Source organism: Bos javanicus, chromosome 2 (genome assembly GCF_032452875.1).
Source record: "Bos javanicus breed banteng chromosome 2, ARS-OSU_banteng_1.0, whole genome shotgun sequence".
NCBI lineage: Eukaryota > Metazoa > Chordata > Mammalia > Artiodactyla > Bovidae > Bos > Bos javanicus.
In genome coordinates this window covers 102,186,489-102,209,576 of record NC_083869.1, presented here as the reverse complement: position 1 = coordinate 102,209,576, position 23,088 = coordinate 102,186,489, and the positions used below count along the sequence as shown (strand labels likewise).

Here is a 23,088-nt window from a genome sequence, read left to right as displayed (position 1 = left end):
ACATTGTGCTCTAATTATGTGACTCAGGGATAACATATGATACATTAGACATTATCTGTATATGTAAAACAATCTCTTGTAAAACTCATGCTATTTATCATGCATGTAGTTTTTCAAACTTAAAATCTCATGCAAGTTTAGACTGTCTAACTTAATCATTACTAGAGAAAAATCTATTTTATATTGATATTTTGATTTTATTTAAAATATTTTTGTACTCTGGAAACCACTCAAATAAGATTTCATTGTACTAAAAGACTAGTTTCCTAAATAGCCAAATACTTTGAGCAATGACACTGTTTCTTATAGAAGTAGTAAACATATTTTGAACAATATTGGCAGCTGTGTGCTCAAAACAAACATGGACAATCTGAAAAAGTGTAATAAATTTTAAAATACTATTTTAAGATCAATAGTAAAAAATAAATTTAATTATATCACAGCACACATTGTCCTAAGAATGTCCTCTAAAATACCCCTTGAGTTCTGACTTGTGTAGGCTTTCTAATGTTTCCTAATCAATGAATGTTTACTGATTACTTTCTGTACCAAGAACTATGCCAAGATCTATGGAGTAAAAATGTTAAGGTATTATTCAGCCAAAAGCATCTATTGTACTTCTCATAGTCGGGGCATTTTTATATGAATAAGCATTTTGAAAGCCATAGATAATGTTATGAGGTTATCCTAAAATAACCTCAACCATTTTACATTAAGCCAAAAGAGCAACCTAAGTGGACAACTATCTGTCAGACATAAGCTATTCCACCTCTTTATCTAATCCTTGTCCACTTCATGTGCCCTGTTCCTCTATCAGGCCCACTTCCACTACCTCAGAAACTTGTCCTTTACCGTTGCCTCTGCTTGAGTTCTCTTTCTTAAAATCATTGCACGATTTTCTTAAATGTCACTCTCTAGGAGAGTCCCTTTCTGACCATTTCGTTGTAAGCTCCAACTGTTACCTCATTACTCTTTTTCCACCCTAATTGATTTTGGATAAATAAGACTTACTATTCTTGAGACTATTCATGTGTTTACTAGTTTAATATCTCTGGTTCTTAGCAGAAGATAAAGTCCTAAGGGCAGAACTTCCCTTGTAGCTCAGCTGTTAAAAAATCTGCCGGCAATGGGGGAGACCTGAGTTTGATCCCTGGGTTGGAAAGATTCCAACCACTGGAGAAAGGAAAGGCTACCCACTCCAGTATTCTGGCCTGGAGAATTCCATGGATTGTATAGTCCATGGGGTCACAAAGAGCTGGACAAGACTGAGCAACTGAACTGACTGATATTTGTAAATATTTTAAGCCACCAAAAGGATACACACACACACACACACATATATATATATACATAGACATACATACATATATATACACAAATTATTAGTTAGTTTCACAGTCAAAGAGGAAGTGTCAAGGAATATGACATAATCACATTGCTTCTAATTTTCATGGAACTACCAAGAAAATTACAAATGCTTAAATCACCTCTATCCAACTAAAGAAGTTATTAAAGGTTAAACTTTGGGGGCAGGGTAAAATCTTAAATGTATTGTATCTTCTTTGTCATATGAAGTATTAAATTTCTGAGAACTAAGTAGAAATAAAGAACATCTATCAATTTATTACATTTAAATATATTCTCTAATTTTTGAATGTCTGCTTGCAAGAACTCTTTTTTTCCTTCACTTTTACATTTTTCATCAAAAGTTATTTTTTCTTCACAAAAGTTAGCACAATAAGGTTATTTTCAAAAAGGTTTAGTTTAAGAAGATCATTTAGTATAGATTAGTTTAAAAGAACTGAAATTAATTTTTAATAAATGTAGGAATTATTGAAATAACTCAAATATTATATAAAATGAAAATGCCAAGTTCCATGGCCTTTAATTTTCTATTCTGTTGTTGTCTCCATTCCCCCAGATAGACAGAACCTATTTTAGTGTTTTTCATCACACATCTAAAAGTTTTGACTTATGAATCATCTAGGTGTAGCAATGAATAAGAACTGACATCAAATATCAATATTATTGGCCCAGCTAAATGGTAGTTGACATCAACTTGTATTGCTGAAGAAGTAAACAGAAAAAATTTTTAGTAAGTACTGCCTGACATCATTTGTCCTTCAGAAGATCAATGACTGCATGACCTAAATGTTATTTGTATTTTTTATACAAAATGGCCAAAGATTGATACTAAGCACTTTGTTTGAGAATGAATATAAATGAACAAAATTCAGAAAACAGAAATTAATCTTCCTTTGCCAAAATGGAATGAGGATAACTTTATAGGTAGGCAATTGCAGGTATTTACTTTCCCACGATTTTTAAAAATAGATAATTAAGGCACTTATATTCACATACTAGTAACTTGGGAAAGCAATTAATCTATTACATATCAAATTTAAAGCTCTTAATAACCTAATTATTAAATGTTATGCTGTGATATGAAACAGACAAAATATTCCTATGTAGGTTTATATACATTTTTTTCATGGAATTTGCTCAGGTTTAATACAATTCAATAATTTTCTATTCAGAATAGCTTTAGATTTTATTTTATTTCTGTTAAAATGTTAAGTGTATACTGCAGCTGTACGTTTATATCATCTATTTTAAATGAAATTAAGTGAAAGGATATAAGAAAGTCATATATATGTGTGTGGTCATTCTTTCATTTACATCTACATATTTGCAAACAAGTGGCTAGAAAGAAACATCATCATTTAGCCACTAAGTCCTGTCCAACCCTTTTGCGATCCCATGGATGGCAGTCTGCCATGATCCTCTGTCCAAGGGATTTCCCAGACAAGAATACTAGAGTGGGTTGCCATTTCCTTCTCCAGGGGATGTTCCCAACTCAGGGATTGAACCCATGTCTTCTACATTGGCAGGCAGATTCTTTACCATTGAGCCACCAGGGAAGCCCAGAAAGAAACATTAGCTTCCCCAGAATAGTAGTAGTAATAAAACTCAACATTCAAAAAATTAAGATACTTGCATCTGGTCCCATCACTTCATGGCAATTAAAGGGGAAAAAGTGGAAACAATGACAAATTTTATCTTCCTGTGCTCCGAAATCACTGGAGACAGTGACTTCAGCCATGAAGTTAAAAGATGCTTACTCCTTGGAAGAAAAGTTATGACCAACTTAGACAGCATATTAAAAAGCATAGACATTACTTTGCCAACAAAGATCCATGTGGTGAAAGATATGATTTTTCATGTACAGATGTGAGAGTTGGACTATAAAGAAATCTGATCACCGAAGTATTGATGATTTTGAACTGTGGTGATGGAGAAGACTCTTGAGAGTCCCCTTGGACTGCAAGGAAATCAAACCAGTCAATCCTAAAGGTTGAACAGAATATTCATTGGAAGGACTGATGCTGAAGCTGAAACTCCAATACTTTGCCCACCTGATGTGAAGAACTGACTCCTTAAAAAGATCTTGATGTTGGGAAAGATTGAAGGCAGGAGGAGAAGGGGACAACAGAAGAAGCAATGATTGGATGGCATCATCAATTCAATGGAGTTTGAGCAAGCTCTGGGGGTTGGTGATGGATAGGGAAGCCTTGTATGCTGCAGTCCATGCAGTCACAAAGAGTCAGACACAACTGAGTGACTGAACTGAACTGAACTGAATTGTGGTGCTAGAGAAGACTCTTGAGAGTCCCTTGGACAGCAAGGAGATCAAACCAGTCAATCTTAAAGGAAATCAATTGTGAATATTCGTTAGAAGGACTGATGCTAAAGTTGAAGCTTCAATACTTCAGCCATCGGATGTGAAGAGTCAACCCTTGGTCTCCCAGACCCTGAGGCTGGAAAAAAATGAAGGCAAAAGGAGAAGGGGGTAACAGAGGATGAGGTGGTTGGATTGCATCACAGACTCAATGGACATGAGTTTGAGCAAACTCTGGGAGACAGTGAAGAGCAGGGAAGTCTGACATGATTCAGTCCATGGGGTCACAAAGAGTCAGATACAACTTAGTGACCAAACAACAATAATAGTAACAGCTGAAGTGTTAAGAATAGAAGTGATAATAGTATTTTCTACTTGCCAGGTATTATATTAAACATATTATTATGTATTGTGTAATACTGTTCTTTTTATCATTCATTTTTACAATGAACTAAATGATTATCAAGATTATACATCTTGTGAGTGGAAAATCCAGTATCCAAACTGTACTAGGGGACAAGTATAACTGAAATTGGGTAATTTTCCAGTGTTCTAAAATTATGGAACAGTGTGATGCTATAGAAGTTTTCTAAGGAACAGCTAATCTATTATGAGAATTAAGTGAGCTTGTCTTGCAGTTTAATATCCACAGAACTTTGAAAGCCAACATAGTTGAAAAAATAAGATGCAATGATACATACTATAATGAAATCCTTGTGCTTTCATTGGTCTAAAACTCTGCATTTATTCATCACATTTTTTGAATATTATGTATGCAAAATAGGCATACTAGATGCTGGAGATAGTGAGCCAAACAAGATTTAAATGTCCTATTTCACATTTCTTTTTAATGCTGTTCAGTGTACAGATTTCTTTTTAAGTAAACAGAGAAAAGCCCCAAGACATTGTGAACCATGACTGAAAAGGAGGTCAAACTGAACTAAATTAAGTTCATTGCAGTAGAATGGCTAGAATGATAACTGAGGTACCCAAGCTGGGGTACAATAAGTGAAGGCAGAAAGGTGATAAGATGTGAGTAAGATTTTAGCTAATAAGAGCTCTCAATGAAGTGGAAGCACCATACTGGCTTTACTTAAGAGCTGGAAGACAGACTGGTATCTTTAGAAAAGCAATGCTTGGAACTGAGGATTTGAAAACGATGCAATTACAGTTAAGGACAAAGTGTTCAGAGTTTGACTTCAAGAGTAAGTAGCTGAGGAGGAAAAAGGTGTTGGAGGAAAACTGGTCAAGGAAGTTAAGTGTCAAAGTACTTCATGAGCCATATATGTAAAGAGAGACAATAACTCAGGAATTATAGTCTTCAGAGAAGTAAGGTGACTGGGAGGTTCTCAGCAGTGAATCACAGCAACGAATCTGTCTTAGGATTTCAGTGGGATTACAGCATATTTTGATTTTAAAATATCTAATGTGTTAGTATACATATGTATTGGTGTTTTTCTTTCTGGCTTACTTCACTCTCTATAATCAGCTCCAGTTTCATCTACCTCATTAGAACTGATTCAAATGTATTCTTTTCAATGGCTGAGTAATACTCCATTGTGTATATGTACCACAGCTTTCTTATCCATTCATCTGCTGATGGACATCTAGGTTGTTTCCATGTCCTGGCTATTATAAACAGTGCTGCGATGAACATTGGGGTACATGTGTCTCTTTCAATTCTAACGCATATATATGGAATTTAGAAAGATGGTAAGGATAACCATGTATGCGAGACAGCAAAAGAAACGCAGATGTATAAAACAGTCTTTTGGACTCTGTGGGGGTTGGGGGATGATTTGGGAGAATGGCATTGAAGGTCCGTCTAGTCAAGGCTATGGTTTTTCCTGTGGTCATGTATGGATGTGAGAGTTGGACTGTGAAGAAGGCTGAGCGCCGAAGAATTGATGCTTTTGAACTGTGGTGTTGGAGAAGACTTTTGAGAGTCCCTTGGACTGCAAGGAGATCCAACCAGTCCATTCTGAAGGAGATCAGCCCTGGGATTTCTTTGGAAGGAATGATGCTAAAGCTGAAACTCCAGTACTTTGGCCACCTCATGTGAAGAGTTGACTCATTGGAAAAGACTCTGATGCTGGGAGGGATTAGGGGCAGGAGAAGAAGGGGACAACAGAGGATGAGATGGCTGGATGGCATCACTGACTCGATGGACATGAGTCTGAGTGAACTCCGGGAGTTGGTGATGGACAGGGAGGCCTGGTGTGCTGTGATTCATGGGGTCGCAGAGAATTGGACACGACTGAGCAACTGAACTGAACTGAACTGAATATCATATAAGAAACAAATCGCCAGTCCAGGTTCAATGCAGGATACAGGAAGCTTGGGGCTGGTGCACTGGGATGGCCCAGAGGGATGGTATGGGGAGGGAGGTGGGAGGGGGGTTCAGGATTGGGAACACATGTACACCCGTGGCAGATTCATGTTGATGTATGGCAAAACCAATACAATATTGTAAAGTAATTAGCATCCAATTAAAATAAATAAATTTAAATTTAAAAAAATAAAATATCTAATGTGGTTCATAACTTAATTCTGAAAGTCCAATTATTCCTCAGTGAGCTTTCAGCTAAAGCTGACAGCCCACATTTTCTGGAGCAACTCCTTATCATCCAACCTGAATCCACAGCCTCTGATACGTACGGAAAGAAGTACAGGAAGATACCTAGGCACAGAGAATGCAAAGAGGACTTCATCTTTTTTCAATACTACCATATTTTATGAGTACTGGCTTTTTGATATTTTCCTTCTGATACAGTCACTTTGATTCTATGGCCATTTTGACATGCAAAATGTAAATGACTGTTATTGATAAATGCCCACATCAGCATTTTTTCCTTTATTACTTACTTAGACACTTATCTTCAAAGATCTGTGTTTGTCCCTTAATTTGATCCTATTACCTCTCCTAGCTCTCACATACCCTTCTACAGCATCCTCTAATGATCCATATATATGATCAACCAATTCCCCTGCAATGCCAGTTTCTGTTCTAAATACTTCCTTCACCTTCTCGGCTTAAATTGTGACCTGAATCATTACTCACAACCATCACTCTTCTTCAAGTTCTCTAAAGCAAGAAATTATTTCTCTTGTCCTCTACATGACTCAAGGCCAACAGATGGGGTAGGAACCTACATTGCTGCAAAGTCCTATTAAATCCCTTTCTGTCTTACTTATTTAAAACTCCAAACTGCTGCAAAGTGAAACTGACAGACTTCACCTTCCATCACTCTTATTCACAGCAGGCAGTTTCCATGGAATTGTAGACGAAAAACAAGTCAGAACTTGAATAGCCTTCTATTAAAGCTATATGTCATTCATTTCAAAATCAAAATATATACATTTTATATAATTAAAGTATATACTACTATATTAAAATAATCAATATAACAATACTTGAATAAAGCAATAGGTTAATTAAAATTAGTGAGAATAGAACTTAAGGATGTGTGAAACTTATTCTTTTATGAGCTGATTAGAATTCTAGAACTACTAGAATTACCTTTGACTCTACAGAGCCTTTCAGCTTTGTTCCAACAATCAATGTGTTGAGACTAAATTCCTAGCTTGAATGTGCAAGACGGAGGTAAACAGTCCCACGGAAGGATGTACTGGTATTCTAATAGAGTTGATTTACAGTGTTCATCTGACTTTTCCAGGCAGGCATAGCACAGCCATCCTGGCTATGTATCTCTCGGAACAGTTGGAAATATCCACAGAAATATAAGGACACTAGCCTGACCATAACATCACTCTAGAAGAGGATCAAGAAAAGTTCTTAGAAGGCCTGATGGAATCTCCACCCTAGCCAGACTATAGGTCAATTTTCTAAAAATTTAAAGGCAGGGGACACTCCGATAGGGATCCCCTATTCATTTTCTTGCTATATATTTCTACAATTAAAAAATTACTTATATTGAGTTGTCTGTGTCTATTAATATTATCATGGTAATTACAATCAACTCAAAAAAAATTGGTTTTGCTTTACAAAACTGACTTAGTAAAAAGCTTTCATAGGTCCTTAAAATGTTTCATTAGCAGATTACTTTAAAAAGAGGTTTTAGATAAAAATCTATCTCCAATAGAAAAATCAGTCAGAGATGAAGACACTGGGGCCCTAGTCCTATAACACAGAAATAAATCTTAATTTATACACTTTTATATAGAACCATGCATACATACTGATATTGTATATTTGTTTCTGTGATTCTTGGTGGCTAGCTGGATCTCACTGAGTTTTACATTTTTGATTTCTGCTTACAAATCTAAAATTAAAGAATTTTCCAAAAATTGTGTTTATGTAAATAGCTAAGTGCATTTTAACTGGTAATGTAACTTGAATGCATATCCGTAAGGCATCAAACAATTATCAGACAGACCTGATACTACACAATTCTCTGCCTGCTATGTATGTACCATATAATGCATTTATGATCACAACTTTGAGAGTTTGAATGTGAACTGTGTCACAACGCCATTTCCTTCAGAAATCCTGAAAGTCTTTGCACTCTTTTGGTTACTGCTGCCTTCATCCTCCTGACACTCCCTAACAGGAATGTGAAATATGACAGTTTTCAAAACAGTTGACATAAATGACTGAAAATTTCACTTAAGAGTGTCATTCATCAAAATAAAACAGCATTTCCTTAACAGTAATTAAATATTTATAGCAAAGAAGAGATAAATTAATGGAAAAATTCAATGAGGCTTGGGGAACGTTGATTTGGAACAGTGTTGTAATAGTCCCTTTGGTATGAACAAAGTGTGTAAACAATAACACTTTGATATTGGACAGTCACTTTGGTCAGTCACTTTGATATTGGGCACCTGGACCTCATATTCATTATCTTGCTTTTGAAATACACATAATTAATGTATGTGTCCCTTGATTGCTGAGTGAATAAATCTAATTTAGGTATTTCCATATTTATTAATTGTACTATTTAGGATTGTTAAATGGTATGAACTTTCCAGCTATAAGACTACTTGCCAAAATAAATGTTTGACTAACAAAATATTACTTTACTACATTTTAGCTTCCATTTAATTTTCCTAGGGTATGTGAAGCTTTAAGCCACTTAATAGATTTTTTAGCATAAATATCCTATCATGTGGGTCTACAGTTCTTAAATGGCTATATACTCTGCTAGAAATAAAATTTCACTTGGTATTTAGAACTAATTTATAATATATTGACTCAAGAGAGTCAATTAAATGGAAATTCTTTACTAAAACAAATTTGTTAAAATTTAATTTTAGTTGAGCCAATCATGAATATTCCAGGGCTGGTGACCCCAGCATGATTTCACTTGAAGTAAACAACATTCCGTTAGCAGAAATTATTCTTAGTGAATTATTTTTAGTGAACACTCTTCTCTCTCTAAAAGAATAATAACAGCATGATAGTAATGGAATTTTGACTATGCTATCATTTTGAGGTTGGGTGTAGGTAATCTATCAGATTTCATTTTTAGCTAATTGGGAAAGAAAGAGGAATATGGAACTAAGATTTACACTCTACTGGGAACTGAGAGTCAAATTAAAATGTTAGATATAATTAAATCATATAGTTTGAAGGGGCTTGAGAAGTCATCTATCTAGTCAAAGTGCTTTCATTTGAGAAGGTACAAACAAAATCATCCTTCCATGATTACCATCTGAACTCTTTTAGTGAGAGTGAAAGTGTTGTGTTTGACTCTTCCTGAGCCCATGGACTGTAGCCTGGCAGGCTCCTCTTGTCCATGGAGTTCTCCAGGCAAAAATACTGGAGTGCATATAGCCATTCCCTTCTCCCAGGGATCTTCCTGACTCAGGGATTGAAGCTGGGTCTCCTGTATTGCAGGTGGATTCTGTACTGAGCTGCCAAGGAAGCCCTTTTAGTGACAATCCGAATTAGCACAGAAACTCAAAGCCATGTTTAACAATCTTCATCACTGGCAAAATCATCCCGATCTCTACATAACTCAAACTGTAGATAAATATTTTTGCTATGTCATCAGTTTATATAAAGAAAGACATATTTGAAACTTTTTCATAAGAAACTGAAAAACTGTTAAATCAAGGTTGCTCTATTCTACCCTGAGGAAAGGCCCCATTTCTTTAACAATTTCTATTCTTGACTATCCTGTCAATCATTTTCTTTAGTTTATGATCTTACACTAAAATTTACAAGCTTATATTCTACTTACTTTCTTGAAGGCCACGCTAGACAGAAAGCCTTGAAACATGTGTTTAAGTGGAATTAAGTACAATAGAAGATTCCCCTCTACTTACCACTGTAAAGTGTGTTTTAAACTTCTTTAATTCTATATTATGTGTACATTGTTTTCATTGCTGTAGTCAGTTTACAAATTTGTTCTCTCCTCTCACCCTGTTAACCTGCCGTTTTTCTCTGGCATTTTTTTTTCATTAAAGTGAATTTGAATAATAAGGCTGTAAAATAACTTAGTGGAAGAACTCAACTCACCCTAGGAGTGAAGGTGGCGTCATTGATGGAATGCATGTGACCGTAGAGAGACTGCTCACATTTCCCCTAAGAAGACAAAGCGGAAACGCAAGTCAGATGAATTCCTTTCAATACATGTGAAAAGAAATGGAAAGATAACAAATGATCTTGTTTGTTTTAAAGTAATGTTTAAGTCAATTAATAAAATCAATATATACTCACGGTAGAAAATGCTAAATTTTGCTGTCAGCTACCGTGTAGAATCAGACATGGCTGTACTGGTGAGTGTGTCACCAGCATTGGTATTTTACAGTGAAATTCCAGTATTCTCACAGTTATATCATTGAACTGGTAGTGAATTCTCACTAAATGACTCCATTTGCAATTAGCATACCTTTCTAGTCATGGTGCCAAGTAGTGAATTCTTATAGAAAGCCCTCATTTTCAGGATGTTTTCATCACTGCTGAGGGTATGGGGTTCTTTTTCCTTTTTAATCACAAGATCGCATTTTAATTCATAAATTCTGAGTTTGGTATTAAGATCATTACAAGTATAAAAAATGTTACAAACATGTCCAGAAGTATTTTTAACACAAAATAAGCATTTATTTTGAGAAAAGCATGCTTTGCATCTACTTATTTATCTTTTCCAAACAATAGATAAAACTAATTGAAATTAACTACAAAATTTCCAAAAATGAGCCCATAGCACACTATACCCTAATGGCAGAAAGTGAAGAGGAACTAAAGAGTCTCCCAACAAGGGTGAAAGAGAAGATTAAAAAAAGCTGGCTTTAAATTCATCATTCAAAAAACTAAGATTATGACATCCAGTCCTATTGCTTTATGGCAAACAGAAAGGGAAAAAGTGGAAGTGACAGATTTTATCTTCCTGGGCTCCAAAATAACTGTGGATGATGACTGCAGCCATGAAAGTAAAAAGTGCTTGCTCTTTGGAAGGAAAGCTAGGACAAATCTAGACATATTAAAAAAGCAAATTCATCACTTTGCCAGCAAAGGTCCATATAGTAAAAGCTATAGTTTTTCCAGTAGTCATGTATGGATGTGAGAGTTAGACCGTAAAGAAGGCTGAGTGCCAAAGAATTGATGCTTTCTAACTGTGGTGCTGAAAAAGACTCTTGACAGTCCCTTGGATGGCAAGGAGATTAAACCAGTCAATCCTAAAGGAAATCAGCCTTGAATATTCATTGGTAGGACTAATACTGATGCTCCAATACTTTGTCCACCTGATATGAAGAGACAACTTATTGGAAAAGACTTTGATTCTGCGAAAGATGGAAGGCAAAAGGAGAAGAGGGTGGCAGAGGATGAAATGGTTGGTTAGCATCACTGACTCAATGGACCTGAGTTTGAACAAACCCTGGGAGATAGTGAAGGACAAGGAATGCTGACATGCTGCAGTTCATGGGGTCACAAAGAGTCAGACATGACTTAGCAACTGGACAACAAAACATTATAAAAGGATTTAAATGTAGGACCTTTCATTGTGTCATCAATGTTCAAAGTGCATTCTTACCTATCCTAGGGAAATAACTCAAGTCTTATAGAAGAACCAGAGAACAGAGAAAGTTAAATCTGAAATGTTGTTTGCAGATTATTGTTATGGGATGAAATTCAGATTTCATTTTATAATGCATCATTCATTTAACAAATATCTTTGAGCAATTAATGTATTCTCAGCACAATTCTTAGAATATGTCAATGAATAAAACAAAGAAACCTGTCTTCATTGACCTTAAAATCTAGGGGAAGAGTGAAGGAACAGACATTTTAAGAAGGTATGAGTGTGTTGCTTAGTCACTCAGTCACGTCTGACTCCTTGTAACCCCATGGACTGTAGCCTGTCAGGCTCCTCTGTCCATCAGGATTCTCCAGACAAGAATATTGGAGTTGGTTCCCATGCCCTCCTCCAGGGAATCTTCCCAACCCAAGGACTGAACCGAGGTCTCCCTGCAATCAGCATTGCAGGCTGATTCTTTATCATCTGAGCCACCAGGGAAGCTAAGTGTGTTAGAAGAGAATAAATACTGTAGAAAGAAGAAAAGTCAGGTAGGGTAATGGGTGTCATGAATTCTGGGATTGAAGATCTAAGGGCAAATCCAATTATCAAGTAGAGTGATAGAGTTTGATCACATTCAGAAAGCAGGGTTTGAGCAAAGACTGAGGCAGTAATGGGAGTTGCCCAAGAAGACATCTGGAGGAAGTGCATTCCAAGAAAGAGAAAAAGTTAGAACAAATGCCTCAATGTGGGAGTCTGCCTAGTATGTTTCTGAAACAGAAAAGAAGCCATTGTGGCTGGACAGAAGTCAGTCAGAAGGAGAGTAAGTGTACTCAAAAGGCTTCATCTATTTTTTATTCACTACATTTTGTTGACTTAATCCTAAACTATTTAAGGAGGAGAGATTTCAGAAAAGACCATAGAAGGAGATATTAAAAGATACAGGGTCATCATTATGCCTCCTCACTGCCACAGAACATTCACAGACTAGTTTGGAACTAAGAGGAAAGGCTTTGTAATTAAACTTATTTAATCCTCATTATTGTCACCGAATTCAACACATTAAATTTCAAGTATCTATTTATAGAACTAATGCATGCTATTAATCCCTTTTTATAGAATGCAAAATTTCCCCACATGAATTTAAAATTCATAAAAATATATTGAAACACTTTGGCACCCTTTCAGGATTCCCCCTATTCAGGCTCTTCTGGTTTAGTATCTTGATGCTGTTAATAATATTAAACCAATTATGCTGAGGACTTCAAATCATCCAAATTCCCAAAGTAGGAAAAAATTACTTACAAAGTCAAAAAGGCAAATATAAGATGTTGTAGTTAGCTTTCATATATTATCTTAGGAGAACTTATGGTTAATTTTTTTGAGAACTCAGTAGGAAATAGCAAACTGTTTTAGTATTCTTGCCTGGGAAATCCCATGGACAGGGGAGTCTGGTGGTCTACAGTCCATGGGGTAGCAAAGAATCATAAACAACTGATCAACTGAGTATACAATACCATATATAGTTAAATATAATTATATAATGAGTGCTAATATGGTCTAAGTATTAGTAAATTTGTCTTAAAATAATTTCTGTGTTAATAAAAATTTTACATTTGGTCCTCTTCTAAATTGAGAACCTCTAAACTATTTGATTAATTGGTATGGAAAATGGAGTTTCCTGATTCAAACCCTGAATGCCAAGATTTAATTCAAAGTTGAATCTCCAAGGCACTCTTGAAAAGCCCTGGAAATATGGGGATATAATGGAAATGCTGACGGACCACATTTGTGCTGCTATAACAAAACCTGACTCAAAGATAAATGTTTCATGAATTAAGAAAAGTTAAAAAAGCTTTTCTATCCAGCTTTGTTCCCAAGATAAAAGTGAATCTCCTCCTTTTTCTTTGTCGTATAGGGAATATGAGGGTTACTAATATTCTGGTCTGCAAATAGCCTTAATCAAAAGCAATACCCAAATCAGGACATTAAAATTTGGAATATCTTCTTTGATGAATTCTTGTCAGAATTGTTTTTTTTCTCCCCCCAAAGAAGTGAAAAAAATGAAAAAGAGGGTGGTGTTTTCCCAAAAAAAAAGAAAAAAAAAAAGCCACATGAGCTAACATGTCATTGCTCCAGCATTTGATTCTCTCAGGGAAGCTGTGTGCAATAATGGTTTCTCTGACTTGCCCTGGGGACAGAAACATCTCCGACTTAATTCTTGGCTCTGCTGTGCGACCAAACAGTGGTGCGACATTAAATAGGTTGCTTCAATTCACTGTGCTTTAGTTGCCTCATGCAATTCTCAAAACAAATCTATAGATTAAATGCCATTACCCATGTCTAATGAGATGATAAAAACGTTGTATCATCATTTAGGTCTGTTTTAAGAATTACATGAGATAATGCGTGTGGAATGTTGGTACAATGCCTTCAGTGCAAAGAAAGAACACAAATATTAGCCCGTAATACATGTGACATAGGCCATTGAAATACTGGTGATGTTCAGTACCTCTGCCCTTAGCTATCTGTCTCCTTAAAGATCCTCGGAAGGAGTCTTATCAGCATGAGTGCTGATTTTTTCCATTTATCCCTCAGATGCATTCCCCATGTGGCACTGTCCTGCTCTGTGCCCTGATGTCTACTAACTACAACATCATGGGCTTTCAGGCCCTCCATCCTCTGTTCAGAGTGAGCCAGAGGACAGTGCCAGCAGGATACAGAAGAGCCAAACAATATGGAAGATGGATAAATGACCACTTCAGCTCCCTTCCTGTTCAGCTGTGATTTTCTTATTGGCTCTGTCCTCCGCCTAATTCCACTGCTTGTGTTGTGCAGGTTGTCTATAATGGTGACAGCTCACACTGTGTCCGCTGTGATCTCCTTCCCTGGCCCCTTCAGCTGTAGGGGTAGTAATGGCTCTCTATTATTGCTAGCCTTGGGTGCTATGCTTGGCCCCTTAACCTTGTTCCCATTTCTGTAAACATTCAACTGGAGTACATTCTGTGTTTCATCTGTTTTCTGCTGGGATCTGTCTGATCCTGCATGTTAGACATGATATGCAAAAGCAGACTTTTTGATTTTTACTTCCAAGCTGCTTCTCTTGACCCTTGCCAAATCTTTCCTTTTAAGTAAACAGCATCACTAGTTGCTCAAAAAACCAACCAAACAAAAAAGCCTAAGCAATCAAAAACCTGGGAATTGATAACCAACAAGGATATACTGTAAGGCAGAGGGAACACTGCTTGATACTCTGTAATAACCTACATGGGAAAAGAACTTGAAAGGTATATGTATAGCTGAATCACTTTGCTGTACACCTGAAACTGACACCACGTTGTTAATCAACTATGCTCCATATAAAACCACATTTAAAAGAAAACTGAGAACTGGAAGACCTCCCTTTCTTTCTCCACCTCCACCCTACCCCCTTATCCAGTATATCAGTTCTGTCTTAAACATACAGCCTTACTCTGCTCACCTCTGCCCTTCTCCACTGTTACCACTCTGCTGCAGGATAACATCCCAAGATGATGAGGACAGCAGGAGCATCCTTGATCATCTCCTTGCTCCTACCCTCACCACACTCCTCATCCATTTCTATCTCAGGCACTGGAGTGATCAATAAAACCTGAGTCAGATCACACCATGCTACTGCTTACAATCACCCAAACGATTACCGTCACACTAAGAATAAATTTTCAGCTCTTCACTCAGGTCCAAAGGCTTTGTATTGTTTGGCTTCTGTCTGCCTATCTGACCACATCCTTCACCATTCTTCCTTCTCATGCCTTGTGTTCCATAATTCTTTTCCTGTTTCTGTATGGTCAGGGCTTTCTGAGCAGAATACTTCACCTGTTCAAAATATGTCTGAATAGCAACCCTGAAGATGGAGACTTCTGGAGAGGTTGAGGGGCATCTTCCCATGAGGCATTTGTTCACATTACAGGTTTCTCCTCTTCTGTCTATAGAGGATTTGCTTATATTCAAGAGTGAAGGTTTTACTCTCTTTCACTTGGCAAAACTGTCTTTTATCCTGTCTTTCCACTGCAGAATACTGAAGAATTGATGATTTCAAGTTGTGGTGCTGGCAAAGACTCTTGAGAGTCCCTGAGACTGTAAGGAGATCAAGCTGGTCAATCCTGAAGGAAATCAACCCTGACTATTCATTGGGAGGACTGATGCTGAAGCTCCAATACTTTGGCCACCTGATGCAAAGAGCTGACTCATTGGAAAAGACCCTGATGCTGGGAAAGATCGAAGGCAAAATGAGAAGGGGGCAACAGAGGATGAGATGGTTAGAGATCACCACCAACTCAATGTACATGAATTTGAGCAAATTCTGGGAGATCGTAAGAGACAAAGGAGCCTGATATGTTACAGTCCATAGGGTCACAGAGTCAGGCATGCTTAGCGACTGAAAAACAATGACAGCAATGGAGGGGCACTGAGATTCATCATGTGAGGGTTCCTTTCTATGCTCTCAGTATAGTAGCAGAAAATTCTGTGGAACCATTTTTCCTTTCCCCTTGGACACTCAGCCAGACAAGGTCAGGAGTGGCCCTGTGACCAAATTTTGCCCAGTGAAATGTGGGCATTTGTGAAATAAGTCCAACATAGGTCTGGACCATAAAATACCCTACACAATCCTCTAAGCTCTTTGTTTTTGACTGTTTGCAGGCTGAAGGCAGAGGAGCTCTAGAAGATGGCAGAGCATGAATATAAGGAGTCTGGGTTTCAGAACCACCTCAAGGAGAAAAGCTACTGATTAGGACCTTCTGACAGGACATTCTATGAAATAAGAACTAAGCTTCTAGTGTGTCAAGCCCCTGAGACTCCAGTGTTTAACTGTTTCAGCAGAGATTGGTACCCAACACATAGGTCATCCTGTTTCTTTTGAATCACTCATCGATAACTAAAATTAGTTAATGAATTTGTATTCCTTTTTATTGTTATTTTCCACCCACTAGAATAGGCCCCGTAGGAGAAACTTGCTTGTTTTGTACCACTATATCATCCCAAGGCCCAAGACAGCTCTGGTAGGATTTCATAAAAGTTGTTGAATGAAAAAGTAATCAGTTACATGAAGATCACTACTGAGAAAAAAAGAAAACAAAACTATCCTCACCAGATATGCTTATTTTTAGATAAATAGCTTGGTCTTCTTTCCAATATTCTTTTTTTTTTTTTTTTTTAATCTCATCTGTCATGACATGAAATGTGCCCTGTTTTATTTCCTCAATTCCTTTGCCATAACGTGGTTCTAACCCAGTAGTGTATCTATGCATCGACTACGCCACTGTCTCTTAATGTTTTAAACAACTACATGAAGATATCTGATGACTCCCGGTCAAAAATGCAGCTTTTCATTTATTGAGTGCTTATTATGTACTTAAAGCACTGTGTTAAGTGCTTTACTTTCATTGCCACATTTACTTCACCGAACAGCTCAATGAGATGGTATTATTGTGATTACCATTTTCAAAATGAGAAAGCAGAAGCACTATTCTACAACAGCAGAAGGAAAGAATGCCAAAGCCAAGATAGTAATTGTTTTGTTATAAAGTAACCTAATGTTTTATATGCAAGAAATTGAAACGAGAAGATTGTTCTATAACCATGTTAACAAACTACAGAACTAGTTTTGAACCTGTCCAATCAATTAGTAGCGGTTCCATACTCCTGCTTACAAGTAAATAACCAGAACTGGTTTTAAACCTATTTAATTAATCAATGACAACTAATTTCAGTAAACACTCCTTGAAAAGCCAAACAGCAACAGACTCATGATTTGAAAGCCAGCCAACTGGCTGGATTCACTACAGTGAACATATTCCTAAGGCTGATATTAACCTTCTTCCTCCTGTGTAACAGACAAAAAAAATGAGCCTCAATAACCAACACAGCTACTCTTCTAAGACTGACCTAACCCAGTTTTTGCCTCTATAACCAACACAATCAAAAGTAAACTTACTTTGAGCCAACATGCAATCTCAAAATGAAAAGCTGCATTTATATTTCATAGTTGGGCATATATCTAAACAGATGAATATTATACATGCATATAATGCAGAAGTTAAGAGCACAGGATCTGGAGGTACATTGCCTGAATTTGAACTCAGGCTTTGCAGCTTACTGTCTTTGGAAGACTCTGAGCCTCAGTTTCCTCATCTGCAAAACAGGAGTAGTAAGAGTATCTAAATCATGGTGTCATTATGAGGTTTAAGCTAATTCATGTAAAAAGCTTAGATTACTGCCTGAGACACAGGAAGTGCTAAGTAAATGTTAATTATTACATAGTAACAATACATAGATTATAAATTTTGTGATAGCAGGATAACATCTATTATCTTCATCATTTCATAATTATAACTATAGAGACAAGCTGGCTCATGAGAGGTATTTAATAAATATTTTTCAAGTTAGTACACACACACAATAAGGCTATTCCTAAGAAATGTATTAAGTTTAACGCATTTATCCTTCATCAACTTTCTTTTCTTCACATGACCTCTGCGTTTTCAAGGCAATTCAGGCAGAAGGGTTAACCTCTCAGGATTTTTTATTTTATAAAACAATCCTCATAGAGAGGAACTACAGGAAATGGAGCCCTAATAATTGAATTTCACAGCCATTTGATCATTGCACAGAAAAAAATCTTATGCACTGTATTTTTCCTGTCCATAGCACTCCCTGCGCCTAGCAACCCCTCAGCCCTGCCAGCCCCTCACATGGCAATACAGAAGCACTGCCTGCTCATAACATTATTTCTGTGTATATTTCTAGAAAATAATTGCTTAGAGTAAAATAGTTCTTGATTTTTAAGAAAAAAAATTCTCTACATAAAATTGAATGAAATTAAAGAGGATTACGTCGTGCAATTGTGTCCTATGAATTTTTAATTTCAAATAATATGACCAATGAAAAGTACTATTAAAGAAAAGAAAGCAAACTGTGTCCAAGGGTGAGCCAAATTAAAGTTGAAACCACCTTGAGAAAAAAAGTCTGCAGCAAGATGTACCATTTGTTTCTATAACAGCTACTATCTTAATCATCAAGTTTAAAAAGTAATAAAGAATTTAATAAAGACTGTTTTTAAATTGAACAGGGTCACATACTAAATATAACAGAAAAATTGGGATAACTGACATTTTCTGCAAATCTTTTTAAGAAATAACTTTGTGAAACCAAAGCATTTTAACTTTATAGGTTTACAAATTGTTAAAGAAAAATATATTATTATTATATAAATAATCTCACTGGTATATAAATTAGAAACAGAATAATCATTAACAAGGTTTCTGGTTTTTGTTATTGCATATAAATAACTAACCATGTCTGTGAAAGATTGATTGCAGCTTTTAAAATGTTTGCTGAATGCATGTGTAATTAAGATGAGTTAAATACGCAAATCAAGCCTAAATAGCTTCATTTATTAATGTTAGCTTGCCTTGCCTCTACAAAATGTATGCTGTGAATTTGTTTAGCATGCAGTATTTTTTTATTTCTTTGTTTTAGGTTGAATTGCTAAGGAACAGGATTTTTTTTTTTAATAGAAGGAGGAATAACTTTTGAAAGGCGTTCTGGGTACCATTTAGAAAGGAGGGTTTAAAGAAATGCTCCCAGTAGCAGGTAAACTAAGTTTTTATCCTGTATTTTTCCAACTACCTTTAGATTATATTTAATTAATTCCATTTCATCCAAGTAGCAAAACTTCTGGGAATTTATTTTGATGCAAATTAGCCTTTAGTCACAATGTCTCCAACACAGTGATTAAGCAGAAAGCAGAGATTTAGAAGAGCAGGCCCTATGAAATGAACCAAAGTTGCCTGTAGAAGTACCTCTCTCAAGAAGATATTTAAATCCCCCTGTATTAACCAAACAAAGCTCTGTGTGCAAAAGTACCAGCCTCATTTTATTCATGTGGAAAACACTGTCAAGCATTTACCAGAAACATAGTGGTTGGAAACAATGCAAAGGATATATAGTATAAGGCAGAGGGAAACACAACTCTTATTAAAAAGTTCAGTCAATCTCACTGGCTCCTGATAAGCAAATGGGAGGGAAAAAGTCACATCTTAGGGCAAATACATTTTAAATTTCATCAGTCTTTTTTTGTTATTTAATTCTTTTTACCACTGCACACTGCAATCCAAGTTTCCAAAATTCAGAATATTGTTTCACATGATTATTTATTTTATTGCCTGGTTTAGAGTTTCTGTTATTTTTAATAAAGATTTTTTTCCCCAGTGGAAAATACATTCTTTGTTCAAAGTTTCTGATGGGATGTTGAAGCTGAAACTCCAATACTTTGGCCACCTGATGCGAAGAGTTGACTCATTTGAAAAGACCCTGATGCTGAGAAAGATTGAGGGCAGGAGAAGGGGACAACAGAGGATGAGATGGTTGGATGGCATCGCTGACTCAATGGACATGAGTTTGGGTAGGCTCCGGGAGTTGGTGTTGGCCAGGGAGGCCTGGCATGCTGCAGCTCATGGGGTCGCAAAGAGTCAGACATGACTGAGAGACTGAACTGAACTGATGGGATACATATACACACCCATATATGTGTGTGTGTATATATATGTGATTATTTTTTCCTAATTGTGATTATAAAAACCGCATAATATGAGACATTCCCTTATAATAGCATGGTGGAGTCAGGAGTTAGAAACTATGCCATTTATTACACCAAAGAGAATTTAAGAGGAAAAATATAAGAATAAATTTGCTAACCAGGTAGCTCAAAGTGTTAAAAGAGAACCCTAAAATATCCTAGAGGTAGTAACTATAGGAAGCTGCTATAATCCCTAGGGTTGAAAGACCAAAGGGAAGAGATTTGAGTTATTAAAATTTAAAAATTTAGAAGGGCTTAAACTCAGACCTTGGAAGGAAAGTTATGACGAACCTAGATAGCATATTCAAAAGCTGAGACATTACTTTGCCAAAAGGTCCGTCTAGTCAAGGCTATGGTTTTTCCTGTGGTCATGTATGGATGTGAGAGTTGGACTGTGAAGAAAGCTGAGAGCCGAAGAATTGATGCTTTTGAACTGTGGTGTTGGAGAAGGCTCTTGAGAGTCCCTTGGACTGCAAGGAGATCCAACCAGTCCGTTCTGAAAGAGATCAGCCCTGGGATTTCTTTGGAAGGAATGATGCTAAAGCTGAAACTCCAGTACTTTGGCCACCTCATGCGAAGAGTTGACTCATTGGAAAAGACTCTGATGCTGGGAGGGATTGGGGGCAGGAGGAGAAGGGGACGACAGAGGATGAGATGGCTGGATGGCATCACTGACTTGATGGACGTGAGTCTGAGTGAACTCCGGGGTTGTGATGGACAGGGAGGCCTGGTGTGCTGCGATTCATGGGGTCGCAAAGAGTCGGACACGACTGAGGACTGAACTGAACTGATGGCGTGGGTGGTGTGCTTAGTTGCTCAGTCATGGCAGAGATGTATACATATTGAAAATATCTTCTGATTTCTTGTTTATTACAATTATTAAACTGTCTTAGCATCCCGTTTCCCCTCACCTCATATTCCTAATATAACATTCACAGTTAGGTCAATATTCTGTGTTTATATTAACAGGGTTATGTTCATACCATTCACTGCTCAATCAAGTAATGTATTAAGATTAGCTTTAGTTTCTTATAGTATCCTTCTCTCAATTAATAGTTGTCTTATTTTTTATTTTCCATATTTTATTTGTACCTATTGCTAATGTCTCTTGTTACTCTCATGACCTCACCATTCAGTTGTCCACATATTAAGAGAAATTTACTGATAACTCTGACAAAGTACTGGGATGGACATGGGGGATAAAAAGGTGGCTAAGACAGACCCCTGTCCTGCTCTGCCATATTGGAACACACAGTTAAAGTGTTTGAGGAGGAGGGAGGTGGAAATGGAAGCAATTATTGATATTCTATAATGTACTCAATTTTGACATTTTGATACAAATTATTGTTATTCTATAATGTGCTCAATTTTGACACTTTAATATAGTGCTGGATTTCAGTTTGGAAATATTTTTACATTTGAATTCTAAACTGAAATTGGCCTGCCATTTTCTTTTTCATATTTCAATATAATTGTTAGTGCCAAGTTTTATAAAATGACAAGAGTATTTTTCTATTTTTTAATATCCTAGAATAGTTTGGATATCATTGGCATTATCTGTCCCTTGAAGGGTAAGAGGACTCACAGGTAAAACCATCTGGTCTCAGCACCTGCTTTAGAGGTTAGAGCTCTTCAAATGTTTCTAGTTCTTCTCAGGATGTGGTTTTATTCTTTTGACTTTTGTTTCAATTTTGCTAATTTATAATTCACTAGAAAATATATCCTTTCAACAAATATTAAGTGAATTCTATTCTGCCAGACACTGCTATAGTTTCTATGGCTACCTTGTTGATTTTATCTCCATTTAAAATATTTTAAACCATCAGAATTACACACTTTGCAGTTTGAGTTCTTATATACTGGTATTTTCTTTCCTTCAGTTTATGTTTATGCAGATTATATGTGTGTTTTCCAGCATCTCTTGAATGTACACAACTGCAGATTTGTTCTTGTACACAGAAAAGACAATACTATGTGTTATAAAATTACCAATAACATTTTTCTTTCAAATTTGTCCTTGTTGTCTACAAACAATAAATGCTGGAGAGGGTACACAGAAAAGGGAACTCTCTTACACTGTTAGTGGGAATGCAAACTAGTACAGCCACTATGGAGAACAGTGTGGAGATTCCTTAAAAAACTGGAAATAGAACTGCCATATGACCCAGCAATCCCAATGCTGGGCATACACACCGAGGAAACCAGGATTGAAAGAGACACGTGTACCCCAATGTTCATCGCAGCACTGTTTATAATAGCCAGGACATGGAAGCAACCTAGATGTCCATCAGCAGATGAATGGATAAGAAAGCTATAGTACATATACACAATGGAGTATTAGCCATTAAAGAGAATGCATTTGAATCAGTTCTAATGAGGTGGGTGAAACTGGAGTCTATTATACAGAGTGAAGTCAGAAAGAAAAACACCAATACAGCATATTAATGCATATATATGGAATTTAGAAAGATGGTAACAATGACCCTATATGTGAGACAGCAAAAGAGACACAGATGTAAAGAACAAACTTTTGGACTCTGTGAGAGAAGGCAAGGGTGGGATGATTTAAAAGAATAACATTGAAACATGTACAGTATCATATGTGAAATAGATGGCCAGTCCAGGTTGGATACATGAGACAGGGAGCTCAGGGCTAGTGCACTGGGATGACCCTGAGGGATGGGATTGGGAGGGAGGTGGGAGGGGGGCTCAGGATGATGAACACACATACACCCATGCCTGATTCATGTCAATGTATGGCAAAAACCACCACAATATTGTAAAGTAATTAGTCTTCAATTAAAATAAAT

General features: G+C 36.6%; 1 protein-coding gene across 2 annotated transcripts in view; it reads right to left on the bottom strand.

Annotated features, from left to right (window-relative positions):
- The window catches only part of SPAG16 (sperm associated antigen 16), a 1,095,180-nt gene that overhangs the window by 322,098 nt on the left and 749,994 nt on the right, over window positions 1-23,088 (bottom strand). For both annotated transcript variants that reach the window (XM_061384008.1, XM_061384014.1), the window contains one exon: window positions 10,164-10,229. In XM_061384008.1, coding sequence (XP_061239992.1) covers window positions 10,164-10,229 — 66 coding nt within the window. The remainder of the gene's footprint in view (window positions 1-10,163; window positions 10,230-23,088) is intronic.